This window comes from Musca domestica, unplaced genomic scaffold, assembly GCF_030504385.1.
Source record: "Musca domestica strain aabys unplaced genomic scaffold, Musca_domestica.polishedcontigs.V.1.1 34, whole genome shotgun sequence".
NCBI classification, from domain to species: Eukaryota; Metazoa; Arthropoda; class Insecta; order Diptera; family Muscidae; genus Musca; species Musca domestica.
Window position 1 is genome coordinate 6,180,192 of NW_026712313.1, and position 23,843 is coordinate 6,204,034.

General features: G+C 37.5%; 1 protein-coding gene across 3 annotated transcripts in view; it reads right to left on the reverse strand.

Moving 5' to 3' along the window:
• Window positions 1-1,458: 1,458 nt before the first annotated feature.
• The window catches only part of LOC101888161 (E3 ubiquitin-protein ligase TRIM9), a gene marked incomplete at its 5' end in the record, with an annotated part of 39,865 nt that continues 17,480 nt past the window's right edge, over window positions 1,459-23,843 (reverse strand). For all 3 annotated transcript variants that reach the window (XM_059125636.1, XM_059125635.1, XM_059125634.1), the window contains 2 exon segments: window positions 1,459-2,101; window positions 17,582-17,815. In XM_059125636.1, the coding sequence (XP_058981619.1) occupies window positions 1,812-2,101; window positions 17,582-17,815 (524 nt within the window).

Below are 23,843 nucleotides of genomic sequence, written 5' to 3' on the forward strand. Positions count from 1 at the left end.
ACCCTTAGAATGGTCTCCTATCTATAAAAGAGCTTTCAAAGGTATTTCATCGCTAGAGGTATTTTATATAGAGAAGAACTTTGATAACCATTCTATCTATAAAAGAGCTTTGAAAAGTCTTATATCATCAGAAGAACGTTGATAGGTCTTTTATCTTCAGAAGTGGTTATAAAATTATTTTCTATATTGAAAATACGTGATTGGACTTTCATCGATAGAAGAGCTTTAAAAACTATTCCATTTATGTATAGAATAACTTGGAAGGGCCTTGAAAGGTCTTCTACCTAAATCAGAGCATTGAAAAATCGTCTATATTTATAAGAGATTTTAAAAGGATTTGATGCATAGAAGAGCTTTTAAATATCCTATATTTAAAGAGGAGCTTTGAAAGCTCTCTTACACATACAAGAGACTTAAAACATTATCTACATAAAGAAAAGCTTTGAAAGAACTTCTACCTATAGAACAGCTTCCTAAAACTTACTCCATAAAAGATCGATTATAGATTTTCTTTCAATAAATTAGCTGTTTATATTCTTCTATTGCTCGAACTTTTTTAGAAGTTTTCAATACAATAAAGGCTAATTGTCTACTTCCTTTAAAAAAAAATTCCTATTTTGTTTTGAAAACTTGCACATTTTTTAAAAAATCAACCATAACCCCACTTTTTTGAAAATTATGTTACAAGATAGTTCTAGCATATGGTTACTAAAATTGTCTCCTTTTCTTTTGATTTGAATCTCGTGAAGGGTGATTTAAATGCATTGGTGATACGTTGTAATTATTTATATGATTTTTTAAATTTTTTTCAATTTTTTTAATAATTTCTTTTTACAGCTCTGTGTGTGTTTTAAAAATGTTGTCAATAATTTTTGGTGTTTTGTGTTGTTGTTAATTATTTTTTTATAATTTTTATATATATTTATAATATATTTTATTGGATTTTATTTGGCTTAAGTGAAAAGATTTTAAAATGTTTTATTTATACAATATTTTAATTATTAATTTTTTTCAAGCGTTTTTTTTTTTCTATTAAGCATTTAAATGTTATTTATTATAATTAGTGACTATTTTTAATGGGATGTCAATGATGTGGGGAAATTCAGTTTTTAAAAATTACATGGTTCAAAATTTAAAGAAAAAATTTTTCTATGTTTAAAGGTGAAAATTAAAAAAAAAAAAAATATATATATATATATATATATATATATATATTTTTTTTTAGTTTGAACAATTTTTGGATATAATTTTGAAAAATGAATTTCCTTCCCATTCTGGTTTATTTTGGTTTACATCTAAATAATCCCTCCGTTCTTTTTTCCTCTATAATTTTTCTTTAATTTATTTTAAAGAAAAATAGAACTGACGTTTAGAACGTCCAACTCGCTCTGTATTGAATAAGGGTTTTCTTTTTTAATTTTTTTCCTTGCTACTACAAACTAAGAATTTATACTAAACTTTGATTTTCGGTTCTAGTTCTGTTCTCATCATTTAATGAAATATTTTTTACCTTTCCCTTTCAATTTTTTTTTGTTTTCATAAATCTCTTAGACATTGTACCTAACACCACTACACAATTTCAATTATATTATTATTTTTAATTTAGATATGTAACTACTACCAACTATATAATAATTATAATAATAATAATAATAAACATTTAAATATATATACGATTTTCATCAATGATAAAAAACACACTCAATATACAAACCTTATAATTAAACAAATATTTACAGAGAACATTTTCTTCTTCCTCGGTTTCCTTTTCATTTCAGTTATCCTCCACCTCCTGCTTTGCCTTTCTTAATTCAAAAGTAATCCATTTGTGGTGCATCCAAGGCCGTGTGCAATGTTAAGGTAACACCGCGATTAATACTCACAGCCGGATAAAATACACCATATAAATCACGGAATGCAATGGAACCCTGAGGCATGCCATTAACCAAAAAACTCAATGTATGCCGTTCCAAATTCAAAAGCACACCAATGGTGCTGCCCGTGCTGATGCCACCCTCGACACGTCGCTCATGCACCGAATTATGCTGGAACCATGAACGCTGGCGATCGATGTACATGGCAAAGGATTTTTCGTCTTTACCTGTAAAAAAGTTGCATAAAAAAGAATAAAAAATTAATAAAAATATACAAAAAAAAAAATAGAATCTTGCATTTTATTAAATTTCTCTCTCTCTCTCTCTCTCTCTCCCTCTCTTGGACATTGTGGTAGTATTTCAAATGAACACCAAAAATCTTTACTTGGCTGCTGTTGCCATGGATAATTTCAAAAAGTTTTCAATTTACTGCTCGAAGAATTCTCCAATGTTATCTGAAATGTTCCACATTGTTATTGACTTTATTGTTAATGGATTTTCGGGGGATAAAAATAAAGTTTCTTTCAATACTTTTCCGTTACGTTTTGTTTGAATAGTTTGACAAGTTTTTGTCGCACGAAAATTCGCAAAAGTGTGAAAAGGTATTGAGACCAAAGCAATGCAATACAGGAATGGCAAACCAGTGATAGGAGATTGAATAAAAAAGAATTTTGATATTAGAAAATACATTTTGGAAACAAAAAACAATGAAAAGTTAAATATTTTAAAATGGAAATTCTTACAAAACTGAATTTGAAAAAAATTCCTTGAAAGAGCTTTATCTATTAAATCCGATTCTCAGTCTCAGCCATATGGCTCCAGAGGGTGTATACCATTTCATATGTCCATAGCATGCCTCATCGAAATAACGATTGTAGACCCTAGGTCTCTTTGGGCCAAATTGGTTTCAGGATATTTCTAACCATGTCCGTCCGTCCGTCTGTCTGGCTGGCTGGTTCGCACGATAACTCTCGGAGGGAATATCCGATTTGATCCAAAGTTGGTACATCGTAATATTATTGTCAAAACTTAGACCGGGTTCGGAAATGCGTAATATCTGTCCACTCCTACAAATAGCTCCCTCACGAAATGTCGACATTTTCAAAGAAAATAATTTACTGCACAGAAAGTGAAAGGATAATCCGATTTTACTCCAATTTTGCAAATCCTAAAATTAGCACAAATGCTAGGTCAGGCGAAAATGGACAATATCGGTCAACTCTATTAAGTACCTCCCCCGATTTTTTTTTTTAATTTTACACATTTTGATATTTTTACCTCCTCCACAACAGGTCGAAGTTTTAAATAATTGTTTCTTTAACTTTAAAATAAAAGTCTTCTTTAACTTTAAAATAAAAGTCCGATTGCCTTCACATTTCGCACATCCCAATATTTCTATCAACACAAGATCTGTTGTTAAAATGGTATATATCGGCCTAATCCTTCTTGTACCTCCCCCACAAAGATGTCAAAATTTTTAATAACCAACGCGCCCATAAAATGCGAATTATGCATCGGATTCATTCTAAACTTTACATATCCCAGTATTTCTATCAAAATGAGAACCGGTATGAAAATTATAGGGATAGGTCCATTCCTTCTAGTACCTCCCCCACAAAGCGGTCAAAATTTTGAATGCATCGAATTCATTCTAAACATCACACATCTCAATATTTCTATCAACACAAGATCTGGCGTGAAGATGGGATATATCGGTACATTCCTTCTTGGACCTGCCCCACAAAAGGGGTCAAAATTTTGAATAATCATAGCGCTCATAAAATGCTAAGTATGCATCGGATTCATTCTAAACTTCACACATTTCAATATTTATATTAACACAAGATCTGTTGTGAAGATGGTAGATATCGGCCTATTTCTTCTGGTACCTCCCCCACAAAGGGGTCAAACTTTTGAATAACCAAAGCGATAATAAAATGAAAAATAAGCACACGATTCTTGCCATTCTTCACACATTTACAAAGCCTAGGTCTGTTGGGATGTTGGGATATAGTCGACCACTGCTTCAGGTACCTTCCCCATAAAGGGCCAACATTTTTTCTATTCGTAACCCTCATAGCTTGCGGAACATGTTAGTAATTCTCTTTAAACTAAGTATATCTTAATGTTTCACTCAACAAGAGACCTGATGGGAATAAGGGATTTTTCTTGAAATTTTGGGTGAGGGTCACTCTTAGTCCAAAGGGGTCAGTAAAGGCTGGATTTTTAGAAATTCTTCTATTCTAGAATGATACGACATTAAATATGGTACCCTTTGATTTTGAGGAAGCAGTAGAGCTAGAACTCTTAAATTTGGAATGAGGGTCACTGATGGAGTGTATGATAGATGATACCATTTCGTATCATATGAACGACTAGAAATTTGGAATGGGACTCAAGGTTGAGGAGTAGGGTCGATGTAAGGAGGTAGTTTTGGAGATGTGTACTAATGTATACGAAAAGTACTAAACGGTACTAAATTTAGTACCATTCGAATTTGGAGAAACGAATGAAGCTGGAATCCTAAAATTTTAAATTAACATTACTGGCGGAGAGTAGGATTGTGATATGGAGGAAATTTTCGAAATTTGTACTTAAGTGCATGAAAAGTACTAAATGCTACTAAATTTGTTAAAAAGCATACCACTCTCGAAAACCCTACTGGTAATTTATCGTTTGTTTAAATTTTATTAGTTTTTAAATATTTTGATTTTTTTGTAGGGGAGGCGGATTGAAGTCAGGAATGGACCAAGTTGGATGATCTTCGAACTCAATATAAATTTCACAGAAATGTTACGATTTCTTAAGTTAAGACCAAATCTGATTTTTCCTTCAAGTGCGCACTGGCCACCAGAGAGAGAAATTGCGACTTTAAATGTAATTTCATTCTGATGGGCAAGGGCTCAAAACCCGCACATTTTTGGAAAAAAAAAAATATAAAATAAAATAAAGCTGTGGGTGTAAAAATAAAATATTTTTATACGTACAAATCAAGAGCTGAACATTGCCTTGAATCCTGAGACAAAGATATTAGTGGCTTTGATGTAGATTCTGATTTCAACGAACAATTTAGTTGAAAAATTAATATAATACCGATCAGCAAGAATAATTTTAAGTTATTGTACAAAAAAAATGTTTCTAAACTAATTTACATCCCATCCCTGCAATTAATTCACACATATATCTCTAAAAAGAAGAGAGAGAAAAACCTAATTCCCTCCAAAGGACTTTTTCTCCCCATCGCATTTATTGGCAAAACTTAAGTTTTGGCATTTTTAGTAGACAATAAACGATGACGCCTCTACACTCAAGAGATATTGAAAACAATCTACCAATACTCAAAACTAAGAACAAAAGAGCATCGAATAAAAGGCGTGACAATAATCGCAAAACACTTTTCCACGGAAAACAAAACAAAAGACGCAATCTTAAGTAGCAAAAACAACAATGACAATGGCAAAATTTCAATGGAAGCCAGAGCAGCAGCAGCGGAGCAGCATCCTCACTAACGAATGCATCCAAAGGAAAATGAACGAAAGAAAAAAAAATAAATACTTAAGTTTGGCAACTAATCAGGGTATTGTTTTCAAACAGCAACAAAATCCAAAAAAAGCTATTGCAGAACAACACCCCCAAGTCGGTGAAATAGAAAATAGGAGCGAAAAGTAAACAGGAGTAAAATTCTTGGCAATTTCGATACAATTTTCAAATTAAGGCAATGAAAATTCGCAGCCAAAAAAAGACATCCTTGACAGGAATAGAAGATTTCAAGAGATGCTTTGCCAATATCCTGGAGAATGGAGAATGAGCCAGCTATTGTTGCCATCAACTGGCTGGTGTTATTGTTTTCACTTTTCCAATTGAACTTTTTGAGGAAAAACAAAGGCAACAGCGAGGAAAACAATTTCGCGTATCCGAACGCGTTGACGAACTTACATACTTTCATGCCCTCGACTTGGTTAATGGAGGAAATGCTATTTGGCATTAGGGGGCGACATTGTAAAATGTGGGGAAGAGAGAGAGAGAGAGGGCGATCAGGGGAGATGTGGGTGTATCATAAAAACTTGATTAAAGCTTAAGTGTTTATTTTGTGTGTGTGTGTCTCTGTATGTGTAGTTGTGTCATTGTAGGGAATGATGTGAAAACAAAAGGCCAATGACGAAGGCAATGAGTAAAAGGAAATGAAAATCGAATACCAAAGTTTGTCGGCTGATGACAATGAAAATAGCAGGCTGTTAATGATGACAGGAGACGGAGAAATAGGAGTGTGTACTTCACAAACAATTTCAATTTGGGTCTGAGTTTTGCTGAAAACTCAAGGAGCTAATGAAAGAGAAAAAAAAAAACAATGGAGATTTGGAGAATCGCTAAAATATTGAAGGGGGAAAGAAATCGCGAATTTGGAAAACATTTATATATGAGGTGTGCACACAACAACAAATAAAAAAGGTTTTGGCGAACGATATGTGACAATGGTATTTATAGGGGAGGTAACCGAAGCGGAACCGATACAGACCTCATAAAAAATTGGAAATATTTAGAAATGCAAAATTTAGTATGAATGTCAATATCAGTGCGAAGGTATGTAGTACGCTTTTTTGAACTTCGTACTAGAATTGTACAAAAAGTACCAAATAATAAATAATATTGTACCTGCAGGACTCTTAAAGCAAATGTCCAGAAATTTCACGTTACAGGATTTCCGGGTGAGTAATTGTGTAATCAGGTTGAATTTTTTAAGCTACACAAAAGTACTAAATAGTATAGAATATAGTACGAAGGTAGAATCTTGATTTTTTAAGGAGGTGTTTGAAGCTTTGAAAAGCTAGCATTATATTCCCGCATTCTTTGTTCTTAAGTACCAAATCGAAATTTTGCATGTCACTATATTACTACTATACTATACTATATTAAGCCTTTTACTATTAAGCCTTTGGTCCTATATTAAGCCTTTTGGTCCTTTGAAGCTTAAGGCTAGAAATATGTTGGGAAACCTATTGATGATTAAATGTGCAATCATTATTTTTTTGGATTGTTTTTTTTTTTTGATTGTTTTTTTATACCCTACAACACTATGTGTTGGGGGTATTATAAGTTTGATTGGGCCAAAAATTATGTAACACCTCGAAATATTGGTTTCCCACATAGGAAAGTATATATGGATCTTCCTAGCTCGCCGAGCTGAGTCGATCTAGCTATGTATGTCCGTCCGTCCGTCTGTCCGTCTGTCCGTCTGTCCGTCTGTCCATGTTAATTTGTAATCACTCTACAGGTCGCAATTATGGCCCGATCTTCACGAAATTTAAAATGTAGGTGGGGTTAATGTCAGAATAGAACCCTATTTCTTTTGGAGATGATCGCCAAATGTTTAGGGGTTGAAATGGACCAAATACTGAAAAAATGTCTGATTTTTCAGTAGCTATACAGCTCGCAATTATAGACCAACCGACGGAATTTAGCATGAAGCTAGAGTTTAGGCCGGGGAAGATGCCTACCAATTTGGGTGGTCATCGGATAATATTTAGCGGGTAAAATAGACCATATCTTTTGTATTGAAAAAATTCGAAATTTTTCATTAAACCGCGAATATTTTAAATCCCGGCGAAATCACAAAGCCATGACAGGGTTACTTCTGATCTTTACATTGACGTTAACAACCAACAAATCGGATATATAGCAAAATATGTGCGACATATATGTCTATCAAAGAAGATATGCTTGAAAGATCTCTTATATGTCGAGAACGGCTGAACTGATTTCGACAGTTCTCATCAATTCAGAATGGCCTCTTGGCAGGAAAGAAAAAACGTCTGAAAAAATCGCATAAAAATATCTCTCTAAAGATGAAAATATTGATTTTGTAAAATTTTCTCATATTTTTTCAATTTTGTCATATTTTTGGCATATTTTCGTTTTGAATTAAACATTTGGTAATATTTCTACAGCTAACAAAACTAAGTAGTTAGTATATCAGGATATCATATACAGATCGCATTTATGACCCGATCCTTACGAAATTTTGCATGGGGATAAGATGAGCGTCAGAATAGAAGCCTACTCTTTTTGGAGATGATCGCCATATATTTAGGGGTTGAAATGGACCAAAAAACTGCAAAATTGTCAGCAGGTCGTAATTATCGCCCGATCCTCAGGCACATTTGAATGGGGGTTACTGGACATTGCAAAAGCCAAGCAGTTTTGGATGGCCATCCAAAAATATTCAATGTGTGAAATAGTTTGCCAACTTTTGTAGACAAAATACGAAAATGTCCATTCCAGCGACTTTTTGGAGAATTCACAAATACAGAAAAGACGCACTTCTGACTATTTCGTTAACGCTGATTTCGTTGAAGATATAGTCAAATGTCTGTATCTCATATAGATGCGTTTCAGTCAAAAACCAATAATAAATGTTAATCTTTTGCCACTTCTGAGAGATTATAGGTCTTTGGAAAATATTGGTTCCAGATCCAGGAAGACCATTTACGTGCAACATCTACCAATAAATTGGAAATGAGCAAATTAGTTTAAGTTGCTATTATTCGAAAATTAGAGAACGAAACCTGATGGTTTTCTTTTATTATTTGTCACAATATCTTGTGCAATTCTTTCGAATATCTCGCCTATATAAACTGTATCGTTTATTATAGTGTTGTAGGGTATTCAACGGTCGGCCCCGCTCGACTGTAGCCTTTGCTTACTTGTTTTTTTTTTAAATTAGTACCATAAAAGTACTAAGAGTGATAAATAGTATGATATATAGGCATTAAATTCACTGGACGATACAGAAAATAATTACCGGAAAACCGAGTAGGTTATAAAAGCAACTTGAAATAACCCATTAAATGACTAACTGACTTAAGGATTCTTCAACGCCCCGACCAAACGGCTGAAGCTAGATCCTTGACATTTTGGGTGAGGGTCACTCTTGGTTCAAGGGGATCAGATAAGGCTGGATTTTTGAAAATTCATACTAAAACAGAACGAAAAGTATTAAAAGGTACTAAATATAGTAACCTTTTTATTTGAGAAAGCAGTACATGAAAAAACTGCAACCAACTTCAGACTACTGTCATTTATGAGCCACTCGTCCGATAGCTGTTAAAATTATTCCAGTGACAGCTCATTATATTGTGCAGAAGCGTACAAAAGCATTTTGGTGAGAATTTTTCAGAAAAAAAATTTTCGTGATGGAATTTAAGCGTGATAGTGTGATTTCTTTATATTTGGCTGGAAAAACACAAGTGGCTATCCTTAAAGCACTCCAGCATTTAAATGTGAATAAATCTTTTGTGTCTCGTACCAACGCTCGTTACCGTGATATTGGTAGCGTAGCCCGTCGTCATGGAAGTGGACGGAAGAAAACAGCAACATCACCAGAAATGGTTCGAAAAGTAAAGAAGCGATTTGATCAAAACATGCAGTGGCCGAAAAATAGCTTGTGAGCTGTACATATCGCAATATTCCATTCGCAAATATTGAAATATGAGCTTGCGGTAAAGCCATTGAAATTCCAAAAATGGCAAGAATATACACCGCAACAGAAAGAAAATAGACTCAAAAGAGCCAAAGAGTTGCTTCGCTTGGCCGAAAGTGGTGAAGTCTCCGATGAGAAAACATTCGTTGTCCAGCAGTTTGTAAACAAACAAACTGATCGTCGGTTACTTGCCAAAGAGGTTAGCTGAAAATGTGCACTTTCGGTTGGCCGGCCACCAGAACTCAAGAGCCGGCCATGGTGATGGTGTGGGCCGCCATAACAGCCGATGGTCGCTCTTCGCTCGTATTAATCGACTGTGGCATCAGGATAAATGCCGAATATTATAGCGAAAATATTCTGGAGGGTGTTTTAAAGCCTTGGGTACGCAAACATTTTGGTCGCAGACCTTGGACATTCCAACAGGACTCAACACCATCGCACTCAGCACGCACCACCCAAGAATGGTTACAAAATGAGCTTCCTCGCTTCATTTCCAGCGAATAATGGAAATGAAGCCTCCACTATACTATGGAGGGTATATTCATTTTGTCATTCCGTTTGTAATTCATCGAAATAATGATCTTAGACCCAACAAAATGTATATATTCTTGATCATCTAAGACGATTTAGCCATGTCTGTCTGTGTGTCTGTCTGTCTGTTGTAATCACTCTATCTTTCGAACGAATTGAGATAGTAGGCTAAAATTTTGCACACATGTTTATTTTGACAGTAGTTCTAAATGGGCCATGTAGGTCCGCGTTGTCATATAGCCCCCCATATAACGGCACCCCCTCCGATATTAGGTATTTTGTTGATTTTAGCGACATTATTCACCGGAATTGTTTCATATTTGGCATTTGAAGATCGAAATGAATACTACAGCCTGAGACAGAAAATTGCCTGTGCAAGTCCACGTCCTCGTATAAGCCCCATATATCAGTACATCCCAATATTCGGTATTTTGATGATTTAAGCGTCATTATTCACCGTAGTATTTTCAAATTACGTATTTAGAGTTTGTAATGGGAACTACAGTCTTTGACAGAAAATTGCCTGTGCAGGTCCAGGTCTTCGTATAGGCCCCATATATCAGAACCTCCTTATATTCGGTATTTGGACGATTTTAGGTACAATACTCGCCGAAATTGTTTGAAATGTCGTATATGAAGTTCGTAATGGAAGCTACAGCCTGTTACAGAAAATTTTCTATGCAGGTCCAGGTCTTCGTATAGCACCTATGTAGGTGCACGTCGTAGAAGCCTTCGAAAACTAGCTAACTAACTAATATGTCGGCTATATTCGGTATTTTTAAAATGTTAACAGAATTTTTGGCGAATGTTATCTTTTTCCAAAATGTTCAAATTTGTTTTAAATGGTGGAGGGTATTCAAAGTTCGGCCCGGACGAAGTTATTACTTTTTTACTTGTTTTATCTCACCCTGTATATTTATTAGAGCATGCTTTTCAAGAAAATTTTATTCGAAATTTGATTATTACAAACGAAAATGGTGGGTTTACGTTTTTTTACTCCCTATTTAATTTAAAATTTAATTTTCCATTTTTGGAAAATGTGTCGAGGGAGAAAATATTGTAGATTACATTGTGAGTCTCCGAAGAAAATAATATGTTTACAAGCGACTATTTTAAATACCGCAGATAAGAAAAAATTGTTGTTGGTCATGAAAATTGAATTCAGAATACATCAAATTTTGATTTTCTTTAACTACTGAAAAATTTTTATAGTGGTCAGGAGGATACAACTAGACATGATTTCTTGAAATTTGAAAAAAAAAATCCAAAAATATAACAATGTGCAAATTTGAATTAAATTTACTGATCATCAATTCCTCAAAATTTCGAAGTTTTTTTCTAGATAAGAATTATAACTAGATTAAATATCCCATCTAATAACACCTGAAGTGCATTTAAAACCTATCCGCAAAAATTCTCACTTAACTAGCCACCAGTGCACTTAAATGTACCACAGAAATGTCCCCAAGGATTTATTAACAATCTAAACAAAATGCAACGCCGTGTAAAACAATTTTCCAACAATCATCAAAAATTACAGGTATCACCACTAACTCGAAAGTTAGAAACTTTAGAAAGTTATATTACATTGTAGCTGACATAAATAAAGTAAGCTTTTAACGCAGCCAACTTCATGTTACTTCATATCACTCACAGGCACACACATACACGCCCCCACAAAAATCCACAGAGGATAACAACCCGGAGATAGGATTTTTCGAATACTCACAACTTCAAAATGTAATTTTTGAATTACTCGTAAGCAAGCAATGTGGAGTAAGAAACAAAAATAACAACAACAAACAAAAGTTTTTGGAAATTTTTTGCCGTATATAAAGTAGTAAGTAAATGTTAAAGTTTTCAGTTCCACAATGGATGGATGGGCGGAAGGATGAGATTTATTCGATTGTATTACTCAGAAAGGATGCGGGGTAGGTGTTTGGAAGTTCATTTTTTTGTTGTGTTGAAATTCGCGAAGCACGTTCCACTACGGATGACACCTACTCACAGGAATACATAGTTATTTCCACTGCCATGCTTTTAACGAAAAGTCATCACGTTCGTGGGGGGATTTTGTTTGGGGAGGATTTTTCAAAAATAAAAAAAAAAAATGTGAAAACTCTGTCATTAGTGATGGGAATTTTATATTGAAAAAAAATACAAGAGGAGTATTATATTCAAATAAAAACTATGAAATCCAGTTTAACTTGATAAATTGGCAATTTTTCAAAATTTCAAAATATTCTAACTTTCTAAAAAAAAACAGGTTAGAAAGTATCAGTCGGTTTTGCCGACAGATGTATACCCTCACCCGTTATTTAAATACATTTTGACTTCTGATATGATTATTCAAATTGTTGACCCTCTATTGAGTAGGTTCCGAAGGAATGGGCCAATATTGTCCATTTCGTATCGGACTCAAATAAAAATGTTATAAGTAGTGCTACGTGCGGGTTTGGATTATATCGACTACTTCCTCTTCACTTTATATGAGATATGTGATAATTTTTAGAAAATGTTAAAATGTGCGTGAGGTATCAGATATAGTGGAACGATGTATTCCATTTTCACACTTCATATAACACTAATAAACACATTGGTATGGATAAAATTACAAGTAAATCGAGATGAGGGTGAGATAAAAAAAAACTGCAACCAACTTCAGACTGCTGTCATTTCTAAGCCACTCGTACGACAGCTGTTAAAATTATACCAGTGATAGCTTATTATATTGTTTACAACTGTACAAAAGCATTTTGGTGAAAATTTTTGGAAAAAAAAGTTATTCGTGATGGAATTCAAGCGTGATAGTGTGATTTCTTTATATTTGACTTGAAGACCTCAAGTGGCTATCGTTGGAGAACTCCAGCATTTAAATGTGAATAAATCTTTTGTTTCTCGACCATCGCTCATTAACTTGGTACTGGTAGCATAGCCCGACGTCGAGGAAGTGGACGGAAGAAAGCAGCAACATCAGAAGGAATGGTTCGAAAAGTAAAGAAGCGACTTGATCAAACCCCAGGTCGCAGTTGCCAAAAAATGGCTCGTGAGCTGAACATATCGCAACATTCCCATCGGCAAATATTGAAAAATGAGCTCTGGGTTAAGCCATTGAAATTCCAAAAAGTACAAGAACTTACACCGCTACAGAAATAAAATGGACTCAAAAGAGCTAAAGAGTTGCTTCGCTTGGCCGAAAGTGTTGAACTGCCGAATTTCGTTTTCTCCGATGAGAAAACATTCGTTGTCCAGCAGTTTGGAAACAAACAAAATGATCGTGGTTACTTGCCAAAGAGGTCAGCTGAAAATGTGCACCTTCGGTTGGCCACCAGAACTCAAGCGCCGGCCTGGGTGATGGTGTGGCCCGCCATAACAGCCGATGGTCGCTCTCCGCTTGTATTAATCGACCGTGACATCAGAATAAATGCCGAATATTATCGCGAAAATATTCTGGAGGGTGTATTAAAGCCTTGGGCACGCAAACATTTTGGCCGCAGACCTTGGACATTCCAACGGGACTCAGCTCCATCGCACTCAGCACGCGCCACTCAAGAATCGTTACAAAATGAGGTTCCTCCCTTCATTTCATAAAATTTGTTATTTGAAGTTCGTAATGGATACTACAGCCTATGACAGAAAATTGTCTGCCAGGTCCAGGTCTTCGTATCGGCCCCATACATCAGTACCTCTCTATATTCGGTATTTTGACGATTTTAGGTACAATACTCGTCGAAATTGTTTGAGATGTCGTATTTGAAGTTCGTAATGGATGCTATAATCTGTGACAGAAAATTGTCTATGCAGGTCCAAGTCTTCGTATAGCTCCGATATAACGGTACCTCCCAATTTTCGGTATTTTGAAGATTTTAGCGTCATTTTTCACCGGAGTAGTTTCAAATTTCGTATTTAGAGCTCGTAATGGGACCACAGTCTGTGCCAGAAAACTGTCTATGCAGGTCCAGATCTTCGTATAGGCCACATATATCAGTGCCACCCTATATTCGGTATTTTGATGGTTTTAGGTACAATATTCGCCGAAATTGTTTGAGATGTCGTATTTGAAGTTCGTAATGGATGCTATAATCTGTGACAGAAAATTGTCTATGCAGGTCCAAGTCTTCGTATAGCTCCGATATAACGGTAACTCCCTATATACCGTAGTTTGATGATTTTAGCTACATTATTCACCGTTTATTGCAGCTTTCGAATTTGAATATGGTAATGGCTTATGACAAACAAAGCCCATGTAGGTCCACGTCGTATAGACCCCAATATATCGGCTACATTCGGTATTTTTAAGATTTTAACAGAATTTTTAACGAATTTTATTTTTTGAAAATTTCCAAATTAGTTCCAAATGGTGGAGAGTATTCAAAGTTCGGTCCGGCCGAACTTACTGATTTTTAACTTGTTTTTATCTCAACCTGTATATATATAAAGGAAATATATCCAAAGAGAATTATATTTGAATTTTTGGAGCCCAAAGTAGATGTAAAAAGGAGATCCCTTGGTTCCACCAAACTACGATTTTTGTAAATTTAAAAGATCCTTTGATTTTTTTCAGAATCCCCGGATATTTATGACTGTTGACGATGATTTTTTGTAGGTCCTTGGAAATATTTGCTATAAAATAGTTTTTTTTCTCAAGATTTTTAAAAGTATTAGTAACATAAATAAAATGTTTCATTTCCAAAACACCACCCCTTTTGACAAAATAAGTAAGTCAAAATCTCACAAACTTCCCGCTAACAATGTTAGCATTTCGAGCAGCAACTTTTTGAAACATTAAGCAGACTAAGAAAACTTCTTACGTTGCATTTTTTTTATTTTTTTTTTATTTCGGGGGAATTTTAATGTCAGTGTCAGTAACATAGAGGGAGAAGAGCTACCACCAACAACAACAACAAACATCAACAGCAACAATGCGAACAACAGCAATAACAAAAGTTTTTGAATTTTTACTGCAGTGTCTTATGAAATTTTAATTTGAAAACTTCGCTAAGATGAACGGCAAACGTTAACACGTGTCAAATGTAGCATACAAGTTGAGTACAAGTTACAAAAACAACAACAACAATAATAACAACAACGTTAGGGTATTATAAAACATATCAACAACTTTTAGAAGAATGAAGGGAGAGAGAGAGAGAGAAAAATTCAAAAAGGGGTGGTGAAGAAACTCAAACTGGAATCTAATCATTTTCGAAACAGAGTAACAACAACAATTTTTCGTGGGAGAAAACAACAACAAATTCGACAAAAAAAGTATTCAGACCAGCTATTCCGCAGAAGTGACTACTCACCAGTAGTGGCTTCTACACTTTTTTCAGTTGTAATTCGTATCATTTTTGATTTAATTCGTAACTTTTCATTTGTAATTCAAATTATTTCAGTTGTTTTTCGAGAACTCCAACTGTAATTCGAATGTTTCCATTTTTATTTTGAATTATCCCAACTGTAGTTCGAACTATTCCATTTGTAATTCAAATTATTCAAATTGTAAAACGAATTAGTCCAATTGCAATTCGAATGATTTCAATTGTAATTCGAATTTGAATTTACATTCCAATTATTCCATTTGTAATTCGAATTATTCCATTTGAAATTACATTCGAATTACAAATGGAATACTTTGAATCACAATTGGAAAAATTAAAATTACAAATTAAATAATCCGAATTGCTGTTGGAATAATTCGAATTACAAATGGAATGATTTCTAATTCAAATGGAATAATTCGAATTACAACTGAAATTACAATTGGATTTTTTGAATTACAATTCGATTGATTCGAATTACAAATATAATTTTCAAATTACAATGAAAATGTTTCGAATTACATCTGGAAATTATGTAAAGGTCAGCTACTCTATACTACCGGCCTCCGAGAGAAGCTACTCTAGAGCAGTAGCATATGGAGACTAGTCACTCTCAGGCTCTGGAGACCAACAACTCTACAGGATTGGTCTTTGGGGTCATCATATCTAGAGTAGCGGCCTTGGTGATCATCAACACTAAAGTAGATTATGCTTAGGCAAGATTCTCTACTGGGACGTCTTCTACGGTCAGATATTTTACAGTATTGCCGGCAACTCTACACTACCGGCCTCTGAGGTCAGCTACTCTCAAGTAGCACTTTGAGATCAATTACTCTACATTAGGGTCCTCCGAATCCAACTACAATACCGGAGCTCCCTTTCAGTCCTGAAACTCAAATGGAGGAGGCCTCGCTAATGAGTGGAGGCCTCGCCCATGAGTTCAGCTACTCTAAAAATAGCGCCCTTTAATGCAGGCCGCTTTAGAGTACAGCTATGTTAGACCGACTTTTTAATGCCATCTGAGGCTCCTTCAGGTCAACTGAGAGCGTAGCACCCTTTGATGGACAACAAGTGACGGCCTCTTACGTCAGCTACTCTGCAACTACAACTGAACTCTTCATGGGCGGCTTTGGCCATGAGGCTACCTACTCTAAAAATAGCGCCCTCTAATGTCAGCCCCTTTCGAGTAGAAGTGTGAAGTCGTCTTCTCTAAAGTGCCGCCATCGGAGGCCAGCTACTCTATCGAAGCGCTCTCTGAGGCCAGCTACTTTACAGTACTCTATAATAGCAACTTTGGACAACAACTCTACGGTAGCACCTTCTGAGGACAACAAGTGACGGCTTTTTATGTCAGCCCACTGAAGCCAGGTACTCTACAGCAGCGCCTTCTGAAGTCAGTTACTTTACAAAAGCGTCCTCTGAGGCGAGCTCTTCCACAGCACAGGACAATGAAATCAACTATTCCACTCTGATGGTATTTGACGCCTGCTACTTTAATATAGCGACCTTTGACGCTAGTCTCTTTACAAAAGTGACCTCTGATGACTGCAATTCTTGAGAAGACGACTCTGAGGCCAGTACAGTAAAGGCTCCTGACGCTCGTGGCTACAATGGTGACTTCTGTTGCCAGCTATATTAAGGACATGACCTCTGAGCCTAGCGCTGCTAGTTTAGAGTTCAGTACATTTACAATAGTGACCTTACAGGCCAACTATTTTACACTCGCAAAATTTGAGACCATCTACTCTACAGTAGCGGCCTCTAAAGCCATACACTCTACTGTATGGGCTTTTGACGCCAACTATCTTCAGTGACTCTAAAGGCAGCTACTTCTAAAAAAAATTAAAAATCTCAAACTAGTCAAAGCTACTCTAAAGTTGTGTCCTCTGAAGGCCAACTATTCCAAGTGCGAGGACAATTACTCCACAGTAACGACCTCTAAGGCCATCTACTCTACAGTAACGGTGTCTAAGGCCATCAACTTTACTTTAATGGCTTCTGAGGCCAACTATTATTCAGTGATCTCTGAAGGCAGCAACTAATTGTGGCCTCTGGAGGCTAGGTATTCTCCAGGTGAGACCGGAGGCTGAGGTCAGCTACTATAACGTATAGATGTCTAGGGCCACCTACTCTAAAGTAGAGGCCTCTCTGAGGATACTATTTTAGATTCCAAGGACTCTGAGGCTAGTTACTCTGCAGTGGTGATCTCTGATATCAGCTTCTTTACAGTAGTGATTAATTGTCCTACTTTCAATATAACTGTTCCAATTAATTTGTAATTGATATCCATCGTTCTTCGTATAACCATTTTCGACGTCCTTTTTTTCTACCACACCACATTAATCCATTACATCCTACATTAAATCGTTTTCAATACTTACCCAACATTTTATTGCGATTAACATCAATGCGAGCCACACCAAAGGCTGGATCTGTGTCGGCGGTGTAATTGTCAATTGTGAATTCCCAATAGTGGATGCCACGTGAGAAACCAACGGAACCCAAGGCGACACGATGCTCCCAGCCCTCCACAGAGACGGTGGCATTATTATTGCTGAAGATTAGACCAGAACCGGGACCACCACTTAAGACAGGATCGAAGGTAAACCAGGCAACTATAAGAAAAAACAGAAAGGAAAAAAGGACAATGTTAGAAATGAAAGAAAAAAAAAGGAATCTTAAAACAATCAACATTGCTTATGAATGCATACAAATCGTTGAGGGAAGAGAGAGAAAAGGAGAATAGAAAAAGCCACAAGTTGTATGGACACAATAAGCTTTGTTGGCCCAACCAGCCAACGAACAAGTCCTGCAGTCAATAACCAGGAAATTCAATTTGATTGCATTTCCTTGGCACTGTGGCAAACAATTGTAAATGTATGGGTGTGTATGTGTGTATTTGTGTGTAAAAGTCCGTCTTGGAAAAATTGTAAAAGATTGCCGTTTTTTCCCCCGGTTTCCGTTCTGTCAGCCAATATTGGCAATGTTTGTTTTTTGCATTTTCTTGTTGTAAAGCAAATAGTTAAGGCACTTAGGATAGCCGGTGTAAATGTCTTGTAGCAGCCGTTGTTCTCTCAGGCGAAATGCAATGCTGTTGTTTTGTCTACACCACAATACTTAGTTGTGGTTCGGATGTTGTTCTTGTTACAGCAGCACATCTAAAGGATGCACTCCAAGAGAGTAGACTTGACTTAACATTGTTAGATTGGTCTTCCTTGGGTATTTTTTCTTCATTTGCTCCCATAATATCCTTTTTTACCATTTTCTTTGTTAGCCACAATCCAATCGAGTTGTTATAAATGTTATTGCTGTGGTTAGTATTTTTTTTTTTGTTCTGTTTGCCTTTTGCAAATAATAATTTTACAACAGACTATTTAAATTGTTATTGGAGATTTGTTATTAGCCACTAAATTGTGGTAAATTTTGTAAAATTGATGTTCACGTCAAAAGGCATAAAATAGTTTGTAACCCCACCATCACAGGCTTTATGCCATATAGTCCACAGCTAGAGAATAACTTTTTTCTGGGGTATTAAAAATAGGCGAGATAAACTAAACAGAGACAACTACATAAAATAGAAGGACTCAGAGGACTTTAACCTACAAGAGAATCTCTAAAAGACAGCTCTTAAATATTACTCAATTCATAGAGAGGAACCTGGTAGTCAAACCTGTTAGGAGAACTTTTTTCGAGGGTATCAAAAAAGGCGAGATAAATTCAGGGGTTTGGTAATCTCCAAGAGAATGTCTAAAAGACAACTCCTTAATATGACTTAATTCATACAGAGGAACCTGGTAGTCAAACTTGTTCAGAGGTCTCAAAAGAAGTAAAGCTGTCCTAGAGAAGCTGCCTGTGCTGAGAGCCAACAGCTACCAAGACCTTAGATCAAAAATATAGAATAGATAAAGTCCCCCTTGGATTTTTATACATATATTATATAAAATAGGACTGAGAGGTCCTTACTCTGCAATAGAATGTCTAAAAGACAGCTACTAAAATGTGATTGGCTTCATAGGTCATGATTATAGAGAGGAACTGGGTAGGCAAGCTTGCCTATAGATCGCTACAGTATTGAAGCTGTCCTTAGAGGCAATGCCATTGAGAAGCTGCCTATACCAGCTGGGAAAAGATATCGCTACCGTAAAGCACCTGGCCTCTGAGGCTATTTCCGCCGAAAACTAGCTTCAGAGTAGCTATTCTTATAGGTGGTCTGGCACCTGGCCTCAGAGGCTATTTCTGTCGAAAACTAGCTTCAGCGTAGCTATTCTTATAGGTCATTGTCCAAGGGTAGCTAGGATATAACGAGCCTGCCCTTAGCGTCCCCTGTTATATATTAGATAGGCCGCTACAGTAAACTATCCGGTCACTGAGTTCTCTGTTGTAAAGTGGCGGTCCACAGAGGGCGTTGCTATAAAATAGATTACAACGGAGGATATTTTTATCGAGTAGCTGATCGTGAAGGCCTGATGTAGTAGCTGACCTAAAGAAGGTGGAGGTAAAGACCGCCAATATACAATAAAAGCAACAGGCCGTAACTTCTAAGTAACTGGCCTCAGAGGCCACGCCTTTAGAGAAGCTGTGCTCCAGAGGCCGCTAAAGCAGAATGACGATAGATGGCGCTACCAAATAGTAGCTGGTCTTGGAGGGCGCTATTGTAGAATTGCGGGATCTTTATGTTTCCACTGCATTGTGGATGGGTAAAAAGGACTTTGCTGTAGAGTAGATGACCCCAGAGGCCACCGCAGTGGAGCAGAAGGCCCCAGGGGCCACTGCAGTGGAGCAGATGCCCCCTGAGGCCACTGTTGTGAAGCAGATGACCTCAGAGGTCTTTACTGTAGCCCGAGGTCCATACTGTAGAGAACATGGCCCCAAAAACATTTCTATAGAGTAACGGGCCTCCAGAGGCTACTGGTGGCTATGGGATTCTCTAGTGAAGAATAACTGGTACGAGATGGCGCTACTATAGAGTAGCTGACCTTAGAGGGCGCTACTGTAGAATAGCCGGTCTCGGAAGTTTCTACTTTAGAATAGCCGGTCTCGGAGGTTTCCACTGTATTGTTGTTGGATACCAAGGATTCTACTGTAGAGTAGATGGACCCAGAGTCCACTGGTGTGGAGATGACTTGAGATGAGGTCTCCACTGTAGAGAACATGGCCCCAAAAACCACTTCTGTAGTGTAACTGGCCTCCAAAGGCTACTGCTGGCTTTTGGATCCTCTAGTGAAGAATAACTGGTACAAGATAGCGCTACCATAGAGTAGCTGACCTTAGAGGGCGCTACTGTAAAATAGTTGGTCTCAGAGGTCTCTACTTTAGAATAGCCGGTCTCGGAGGTTTCTACTGTATTTTGGTTGGACACCAAGGACTCTACTGTAGAGTAGATGGACACAGAGTTTACTGATGAAGAGATGACTTCAGAGGTCTCTGCTTTAGTGTAGATGGTCACCGAGGCCTCTACTGTAGAGAACATGACTTCAAAGGCCATTGCTATAGAGTAACTGGCATCGAAAGGCTATTGTTGTCTTTTGAATCCTCTAGTGACGAATAACAGGTACCAGACAGCGCTACCATAGAGTAACTGACTTAAGAGGGCGCTACCGCAGAATAGCTGGTCTCCGAAATGGCCCTGCTTTAGAGTAACTGGCCTCCAGAGGCTACTGCTGGCTTTCGGGACCGCTTATGTAGAATATCTGATACCAGGTGGCGCTGCTATAGCGTAGGTGATCTTTTAGGACGCTACTGCAGGCAGCTGGCCCGAGAGGCTTCTACTGTATAGTAGCTGGCCTCAGAAGCCGCTACTTCTTCAGTAGGGGTTGCATCAGAGGACTCTACCGTAGAGTAGGTTGTCTCAGAGGACTCTGATGTAAAATAACCGGCCTTAGGTATCTGGTGTCATAAGAGTAGATGGCTACATATGCGTCCACTGTAGCGTAACCGGCCTTAGGTGCCTCTACCGTGGAGTATGTGGTGTCAGAGACCTCCACCTAAGAGTAAATGGCTACACACGCGTCCACTGTAGAGTAGCTGACCCCAGATGCCAATGCTGCAGAGAATCTGTCTACCGCGACTTTTAATTCATCCCGAGTCAATGCTGTAAAATAGCTGGCTTTTCAGGCCTTTGCTGTAGTGGCTCCAACCAGAGCCATTGCTGTAAACTATATGGTATTAGAGACCAGCTATTTTATAGCACTAGATGGTTACCGAAGACCCTACGGTAGAGAATATGGCCCAAAGCCACTGCTGTAGAGCTGCTAGTTTTATATGGAGCCAATGTGGGGTAGTTGGCTCCAAAAGGGACTACTGTGGAGTTCCAGGCCTCAAAGGACGCACTTAAGAGACAACATCTTATTATTTTTCTTTCCCATATTGCATTTACAAGTTAGTTGGCCTCAGAAGGTAGCCGGCATAAACGTAGAGAAATTGGTTTCAAAGAGAACAAAGTCTCAAAGGGCGCCACTTTAGGGACAACATAAAATTCCTAATTATTTTTCTTTCTCACATTGCATTTCTCAATTAACACAAATCTTCAAATTATTCTCTTCGCCTTTACAATTTAACTTTAATTAAAATCCTTGTGGATTTTCATTTCGATTGTCAGAAGCTATGAAAATCTGCTGCAATTTGTGAAATTGCCATGGGCCATTTTCAAATTAAATAGAATTAAAGGCGTTTAATAAAATAAACACAACTGAAAAATCCGATTCATTAGCAGAGTTTGGCTATGAGCAAGAAAGACTGGTCGAAGTCAAAAACTTCTTCGTCCTGTTAAGTTTAGGTAAGTTTTTAGCCCTTGCGAAACGGAAGACATCAATCAAAGTTGTGGTGTTGGCTGAAAGTGAAGCAAAGGAAAAACTGTAAAAATGCCTCAGACATACAAAAACCACTAGACAGCCGAACCTGGCAAAAACAAAAACAACAACAACAACAGAACAATTGGACGTTGCTGCCGGTGGTGGTGGTGGTGTTAGGGTGTAAACGTTAAGAACTAACAAGATTACATAGTAGTAAAAGCTTTGGTGTAAAAGACAATTTACACAACTGACACTTACGCATGAGTGAATTAACAACGCAGGCAGAAATAAGGAAAATTCTTTGCCGACCGAGTCCGCCCCTGCAAAGAAGGAGGAAACGACCTAACAACCAAGGAAGTGAGTGAAACACTTTGCTTTGAAATTACTTTCTTAGGCATGCCACAGAAGAAGAAGCTGAAGAATGAAAACTTAACAATTACCACAGACGACATTCGTCGTAACTTTGATATTCCATAAGGATATCACAACAACAATATGGCCTTGGTCGTCGTTAGCCTTATACGAAATGCTTCCTAGGTTGACTGCCACAGACATTCTATTTTTTTTTTTTGCTATGGAAAACTCTTTTGCAAAATGCCAGATTAACAGACATTTAACGCTTGAAATAACTAAGCCTATGCAATGGCGGTTTTATATTTCCAAGTAAATAGAAATTGTAACCGTTAGCCAAGGGGTTTAGTTAAAGTAATTCCTGGAATTACAAGCAAAAGCTATGACAGTGGGTTGGAAGAGGAAAAAAGTTTGAAGATGATGGATTCAATAGGACTTAGAGGGCATTACAATATCAGCAGAGAGCAGTTGAGTATCTGGTGTCAGAGGCCTCTACCAAGCAGTAGCTGGATTCAGAGGCCTCTCCTGTAAAGTAGCAGTCCTCAGAGACTACAGAAGAGTTGCTGGTCTCTACTGTAGAGGTATCTACTGCAAAGTTGTTGGTCTCATAGCCCTCTATTATAGAGTAGCTGGCCTCAGAGGTCGTAGCTATGGAGCAGCTGTAGAGAAGCTGGTTTCAGACGCCTCTACTGAATATAACTGGGCTCAGACGCATCTACTGAAGATAACTAGCCTCAGACGTCTATATTGAGAAGAAGCTGGCTTCAGAGGCCTCTATTGTAGAGCAGATGGCCTCTGAGGCCTCTACTGAAAAGTAGTTGCTCTGGAGCAACCTCTACAGTAGAGTAACTGGCCACAGAGGTCGCTGCAGTGAAGCAGATCGCAACAGAGGCCCCTGCTGTTGAGTAGCTTGCCACAATAGTTTCTTCAGTGGAGTGGCTGAGACCTCTACTGTAGAGTAGCAGAACTCAGAGTCCACTACTGTAAAGTAACAGGCCTCAGACGCCTCCATTGAAGAGTAGCTGGTCACAGAGATCTTAGCTGTAGGGTAGATGGCCTTAGAGGCCTCTACTGTAAATTAGGTGCTCTGGAGCAGCTGGACACAGAGGCCACTGCTGTTGAGTAGCTGGCCACAGAAGTATCTACAGTGGAGTAGCTGGCCTCAGAGGCCTCTACTGTAAAGTATCAGGCCTCAGACGCCTCCATTGAAGAGTAGCTGGCCACAGAGGTCTTAGCTGTAGAGCAGATGACCTTAGAGGCCTCTACTGTAAACTAGCTGCTCTAGAGCAGCTGGGCGCAGAGGCCGCTGGTGTTAAGTAGCTGGCCACAAAAGTATCTACTGTGGAGTAGCTGGACTCGGAGACCTCTACTGTTGATTAGCTGAACTCAAAGGCTACTACCGCAGGCCTCAGATGCCTCCATTACAGAGTATACCTCAAATGCAGAGTAGATACTCACAAAAGCTTGTACTGTAGAGAAGATGGCATCAAAGGCCTCTTCT